Source organism: Bidens hawaiensis, unplaced genomic scaffold, assembly GCF_021521415.1.
Source record: "Bidens hawaiensis isolate Kalapana, Puna unplaced genomic scaffold, B.hawaiensis_p1.1 tig00015244_1, whole genome shotgun sequence".
Taxonomy (NCBI): Eukaryota; Viridiplantae; Streptophyta; class Magnoliopsida; order Asterales; family Asteraceae; genus Bidens; species Bidens hawaiensis.
This window is the reverse complement of record NW_027492356.1, coordinates 209,074-216,421: the sequence shown is the minus strand read 5'-3', so window position 1 is coordinate 216,421 and position 7,348 is coordinate 209,074. Positions and strand designations below refer to the sequence as shown.

The 7,348-nt window shown below is 35.0% G+C and overlaps 1 protein-coding gene across 1 annotated transcript; it reads right to left on the bottom strand.

Annotated features, from left to right (window-relative positions):
- Positions 1–2,457: 2,457 nt before the first annotated feature.
- LOC143548723 (ethylene-responsive transcription factor CRF2-like) lies at positions 2,458–3,386 on the bottom strand. Its single transcript, XM_077039812.1, has 2 exons — positions 2,794–3,386; positions 2,458–2,733 (listed from the first exon to the last, which is right to left on the bottom strand). Exons 1-2 carry the CDS (start codon positions 3,382–3,384, stop codon positions 2,458–2,460), a joined length of 867 nt encoding a protein of 288 aa, XP_076895927.1. The 5' UTR covers positions 3,385–3,386.
- Between the last annotated feature and the right edge of the window lie 3,962 nt (positions 3,387–7,348).

The window sequence follows — 7,348 nt, the reverse complement described above, 5'->3', positions numbered from 1 at the left end:
AAAAAAAAAAAAAAAATTCAAAATAAAACAAACTTATAACTATAAACACACACATATGTAATATATGTAATTTGGAAAATAGTGGTGAGGTTTGTGTGACAAACTTATCAAGTGTTTTCTAGACATTTTACAAATGTTTTGAACTTATATAAAAGACATAACATAAAATTAAGTTTTTCAGTATATTTAATTTGAGTATTAATTAACGACGCCTCTAAATTTACTTTCACGAGTGTATATTAGTTACTCGACTATAACAGTGTGTATAAAACCACTTATAATTAAACATACACATATGTACTCGTCATAAAATACACGTGGTCGTGTATTGAATATTTAGAGTTCAAATCAAATACAAAGTATATGGATATATCATGAGAAGTGTGTAAATAGTTTTGAAGTGTTGATCTAAGTAAACTAGTAGCTAAGATTTAGACACTGATAACTATACACGTAAGATTAAAAGTTAAGGGGCAAGATACCCTCACTCTTCATGTCACCAACGTATTTCGTTGCACGTTTGTCTAGTGATTTCCTTGACATTATTAACATTTTCTATGTCACAAAATATGAGAAATTGTTATCCACAATACACCCTTAAAAAATTACTAATTATATAAAAAAACAGTTTCGTATGTGATATGTAGATATTTTGAACAACAAATCGATATCGTATAAAAACTAGCTAAAAGTTAGAACCAAATACTAAAGTTAAAAGCTAAAATCACATATTACCGTACACCAATCATTCCAATCTAGTAGACGAAGATTTCTTCCAAACTAAGCTCGTATATATGTACACGAGACTTAAGTAGACGCAAGCTCCGTCACAGTCTACACACAGTGTAGATTATATAGAAAGTTGAAATCTACTTACATCTGCTTCATACAAAGAAATACGTTTAGCCGTACATGTTAAACATTGACGAGTGGCATAATATTATTGGTCTCGAAATTAAAGAGTAATTAAAATGTCATTAAAAGAAAGGTACAACATGTCAACATGCAATAAATGTGTTACAAAATTCTAAGCATTAAATAGATGTAGCAAAAAGGATGCATGATAAAACATGTAGCATTCATTCCGACTCATTTCTTCACCTAATTTGATTCATAGTAGTTAACATTTGCCGGTCACGTGTTCTAACACGTGCCATGCATTACATATTAATATTTTACATCACACTCTTCACTCGTCCGTTACCGTTAAACATAACGGAGTAATACACACCTAAAATATTTATACGAGTTAATGACCATTTTCGTCCCTGTGGTTTACTATTCAGTCCAAAATTTTTAATTTTGTCAATTTAGTCCTCATAGTTTTAAATATTAGCAAATTACGTCCCATCCGTCTAACGGCATCCAGCTATGCCGTTAGTTTAAGGGTATTTTTGTCTTTCTCCTTTTAATTTTGAGTTAATGGTCATTTTAGTCCATGTGGTTTGATATCTTTGCCAATTCAGTCCAAAGTTTAAAAATTTGTCAATTTAATGTTCAGTTTAATTCAGTTTTTTTTATTTTTTATGTTTTTTGTTTATAACCCTGAAGAGCATAATTCAAGCCCAAAACCATCAAGCAACCTCAAATAATGGTATGCATTTACTTTGTTAACAACAGTAATCATACCCCCCCCTTATATTTAGTTTCTAGACATTTCCTAAAATCTTCTCAATAGTGGAATTCAATGGTAAAGTGGTCAAGGTAATTCCCTGAAACCGAATTATACAGAAAAAACTAAAAATTGTTTTGTTGATTAATGTATAATAGTTGATTACGACCCAGATTTTCGTTATGATATGTTAATCTCTAAACCCTAAATATTATGCATTCATCAAAGAAACGATTTTTAGTTTTTTCCGTACAATTCGGTTTCACAGAATTGCTTTGACCACTTTACCATTGAATTCCACCATGGGGGAGAGTTTAGGAACCGTCTAGAAACTAAATACGAAAGGAGGGGGTATGATTACTGTTGTCGACAGAGTAAATGCAGACTTGTTTTGGGCTTGGATAATGCTCTCTAGGGTTATAGAAAAAAAACTGACTTAAATTGACAAAATTTCAAAGTTTGGACTGAATTGGCAAAAGTATCAAACCATATGGACGAAAATGACCAATAACTCAAAATAAAAAGGAGAAAGACAAAAATACCCTTGAACTAACGGCATAGCTGGATGCCGTTAGACGGATAGGACGTAATTGGCTAATATTTAAAACTATGAGGACTAAATTGACAAAAATACAAATTTTGGACTGAAGTGGCGAAAGTAGCAAACCACAGGGACGAAAATGGCTATTAACTCTATTTATACAAACAAATTTAAACTATAATTAAATTAAATACTATTTCCGTACAAAAATTTCCAAATACTTTTTAACATCTCCACTTGAAATAACTTATACCCGATTACCCGACCTGATCCGAACCGACTCATTTTGTAAATTTTTAATCTTTTATAACGCGACGAGTGGATCCGACCCGAATATATCACCGAAGTCTAACATATCGTCAACGGGCCAACACGAGGATCCGAACCCGAAGTCGTTCCCATATCCCAGGAACATCTCAGACGGGTCGGATCCTTGGAAAACAATACCCGTGGGGTCATAAATATCCGGAACAAAATCCAGAAAGTCAAATAAGCCCGAGGTTGAAAAATCGTCTCTGAACGGACGAAAAACCGAGAAAAGACTTTGCTGAGTCGACTGAGCCTCTGTCAGGTCTAGAGTCTGAGTCGATTCAGACTTAGTCAACTCTAAATGCTGAGTCGACTCACACGGTTTACTAACCGGGCTGTTTTGAGTCGACTCAGCTGACGAGTATAGTAAAACCGACTTTGGCGAAACTACGCCCGAGTTCTCGCCGGAGTTGTAACCGTTATCCTCCGGTAACGGAATGGTAAAATTAGTTTGAGCGTGAGGTCCACGCAACTGAATAGCTGCGTGGTCATACACCATGGCAGCCTCTTCAGCAGTATCATAAGTCCCAAGCCATAACCTCACGCGCCGCCGCGGATCTCTTATCTCCGCTGCCCATTTCCCCCACGGCCGTTGCCGGACGCCGCGAAACTTCTTCCCTGAGCTAACCTTCAACCGTTTCTTCACCGCCACGTCACCTTTCTTCCTCCGATTAACATTACCACCGGTGACGTCATCGTTGCCGGAGCTAGGGTTTATTCTAACCTCACTAACAAACTTCTTCACTCTCCGACGGCTGGAAAACGCTTCCGACTCGTCGCCGGAGCTATCCGTCGCGTACGCGTCGGTAACCGTTATCCTAACAACTTTTCCGGCACCGGAAAACTTATCTCTGGCGGATATTGTAACATGCGTTTTGTGCTCTGTAAACTTAATTGACGAAACTGCCCTTTTGTTTTTCATTTTCTTGTATTTGTAACGGATTCTGTTGGTTGTTTAAACTAGCATTGCAACAGAAACTGATTGACGAAAATGCCCTTCGTGTTAACAGATTCTGTTAAGAACTGAAAACAAACTTAATTGACGAAAATGCCCTTTTCTGTTTAAACTAGCATTGCAACAGAAGAACTGAAAGGTAAAATGACGAGAATGCCCTTTGCTGTTATATTGTAACAACAGATACTGTTTGAAAGAAACTGAGAGTGTATAGATAGAGTAGAAGGTTGTTGGGTAAGGTTATAACTTATGTGTATATATATGTATATATATTGTAATAAAAGTGTAGATTCGATAATAATAATAATAATAATAATAATAATAATAATAATAATAATAATAATAATAAAAAGAGTGTATAGAATGCTCGTGCGAGAGAGAAGATTAAAGGTGGGTGTATGGTAAAATGTTAAAGTTGCAGAAAAAGAAGAGAGATAGATAAAGGAAGCTGAAACTTCTTTTTGAAGGTATCAAGGAATAATAATAATAATAATAATAATAATAATAATAATAATAATAATAATAATAAAAATATAGCTATAGCGAAAGAGAGATTGTGGTTGTTTGATGTTTGACTGTGAGTAAAGATGGTACTACAGTAGAGTAGCAGATGGTTTTAGAGAGAGTTTATGGGGAAGATGAAGATGATGATGATGGAAATTGAAGAGTGAAATGGGATACTGGTGTTGGTTTTTTATAGGAGACTGATACTGTGTTACTGTTACATATCCAAAGTTTTTTAAATATTTTTTTAGTTTGTGAATATGTTGAGATAGATATTTTTGAGAGGTATTTTTTGAAATTCTGAATTTACTTTTTGTTTAGTTTGTTGTACCATATAAAGCATTGCAAAGGTTTCGATCTCACCCGGTTTTACTGGCTTCTAGCTTTCGTGCCTTTTGACGGGCGTGGGGGTCGGGTTTTATCCGGGGAATCTTTCAATAGGTGGACCGCTAGGAGCTCGGTCCGTCCGGACTCGTTGATGCCTCGGGCTACCTTTAGCTAATGGGGCCGCGTACGGAATACCCGGCTTTACTTAGTTGGTCGTTTAAAAAAAAAAGTTCTAGGTATTGATGAGTGGAGTTGAGTTGTTCACGAGTTACTCGAGCTAGAAATTTGGAACGAGTCGAGTTTTTTTAGTTTGGGAAGGAAGCTTGTTTAGTTATTGAGACTGAGATCGAGTCTTGTATGAGAACATTGTTTAGACTTTAGACTTTAGGCTTGTCGAGTCTTAAATATTTTTAAATGTTATCTCCTTTGAACATTTATGTGAAACTTTATGTTGTAGAGTCGAGCTTTGGCTTGTTTAAGGTGCTACACAAGCTCGAGTCGAGCTTAATGTCACAAAGTTATTTTCTCTCCCACTTATGATCAAGGTCTATTGGGTTCGTCATGCCTTGGACTTATCAGGCGAGCAACAACAACTTACAACCAACGATGCATTCATTGTGGAAAGACAACTAGGCATGTATGTGTCTTTATCATGTCGATGCCGTGTCTAATGAAGTCTAGACAAACTAGCCATCAAACCAAGCGTTCAAGCACAAATAAGCAATCCACCCATTAAATATTTGGATAGTGACATTAGGATCGTTTAAGGCCTTCCTTAAAACATACAAGTATAAAAATAATATTTAAAACGTGTATAAATTATAAAAGTAATATTGAAAAAGCAAATCACGAGGTAAGCTCAGGCTCGTTTAAACCCCTACAATTTACATGTACACTCATTGTTTTTGTAAACACAATGTGTTACTAAGTTATTAAACATGTTAATGACTTAATTGTACATTTGTACCGATGGCTTTTTGTGATATTTTCGTACCGATGGTGATTGGGTTTTGAACTTTTACTTGATTCCAGGAAAACTTGTGTAACTAATCGGTTCACTTGTCAATATTACTTTTCATTCTTTAATTCTAATTTTAACCTTCAAACTAGTTATCTTTGATTAGTTGGGACAGTTTGTCGTCTTCGTCTTAGTCTTACTTTTTAGATTAGTTGGGGTGGGTTCCGTTATGGAACCGCGTTTGCTGAAACTGGTTTCAAACCGACCATAGTCAGTTTCATCGGGTCCAATTTTTCACTACCTCTAACTAGTTTGTCAGAAACCAGTTTTGACATAGAACCAATTCAGTTTTAACCCAAACCAGTTTTAAGGTAAATAACCGGTTTTTGTACCTCTACCCTGTGGTCTTCAATTTTAATTTAACCTTCAATATAGTTATCAAGATGATAGCCTTAAATACCTGTTATAATATGACTAGAGTAGGCATACTTTGAACCACGTGCCTTGTACAACAAAAAAGTATCTGGATCAATGTACAAGATCTAAAAAGTCTGGCCTTAGACGTACTATAGCCTATAACTAAGCATAGTGTATCTAGTTTGCTTCAACTATAAGGCTATGTCCAATGTCTAGTGAAATGTTATAGGCAATGGTTATTCACACACCATTTTTGGATATTCACACACTCTCTTAACACACATATTATCTCTATATACACCCTATAAATAGTGTATGAATAACACATCCCATGTTATATTATAGGAGGTATTTTTAACACACATGAGGTCACGCCAGTAGAGAAACTATTTTAATTTTAGTGGTGTTCAAGCTAAAAGTCATCCCCATTGAATAAAATAATATTTTTTAACCTTAACCGGCGACTAATCTATACCTACCCCCCCCCCCCCTCTATATCACTTCGAATGTCGTCCAAGAGGTAGGGGTGTTGTAGCCCTTGTCACTCAAAAACCCTCCAACTTGTCGCCCACTACGCTTTTTCCTAATTTTTCATGCACTACGAAAACGTGCATAGCACAATTCTGAAATAACTTTCAGATTGTTGTACTCACTTCATATGGTATTGAGGCACAACTAATAATGTGTGTACAAATCATATTACAATGCTAACACAACTAGCACACAAGTACAATGGACTAATAGTTATGGTGACTGATTTGAGTATTTCTAAACGGAATCTTAATTTGGATGTGACCCAAATAAACCGCATACAACTTATCGTTAGAAAATTACCAACAAAGGCAAGTTGACTAGTGAAAACTCTAAAACATGCATCTAAATATTAGATTTCAAAACTAGACACGTCCAATGGGAAAGTGACGCGTACCCCTCTTAAGGCTTCATTATGTATTGGTTAAGCCTAACATTGAATCTAATGAATAATCGTTCATTTAAATGTGTCACGCATAGGCTCCTAAGAAGCTTAAATAGAATGATATGGTCAATATAGTGCCTACATGTTGTGAGGAAAGACCGATTTACTGCCTAAACGCAAGAAATAGGCTTCTTTGGAGCCGGCCCAAACATATACTATTGTTGTCTACACACCAGATGCTTATTTTGGATCCATTCGTCTATTTTGAAAATTTCCCTGTATTTTTGTCTAAACCAAGCCAATCGTTGACCAATGGTCATAATTGTCATCTATACCTATCGTTATGGCCTATGGGTGCCAAATTACAACGATAAAAGCTTATAGCATTTAATCATGTTTAACATTTGTATGATTTAGATGAGTCTATAATGTTATCGTTGTGGATATTTGATCGGGTGTATAGCTTGGCTTTGTTCGTATGAGTTTCGTATAAAGTTTGTTCATTTACTAATGATTGTTTCATGATTGTGTTTAATGAAAATAATAGACTATAAAGAGAACTGAAGTCAACTTGTAATGTGTGAACATAAGTTTTTAAGCTTGATAATTGAAAATTTTCAAATTCGATTATCAAGTGAGAATTGGAATTAAAATAATATATATATATATATATATATATATATATATATATATATATATATGTCCCATTAATTAATGCATCTTCAAATCTGTGAAGGTAGATACCAGACATACCATACAAATAAGAAATCATATAAAAGGCAAAAAGATAAACCCGCAGAAAGAGTATC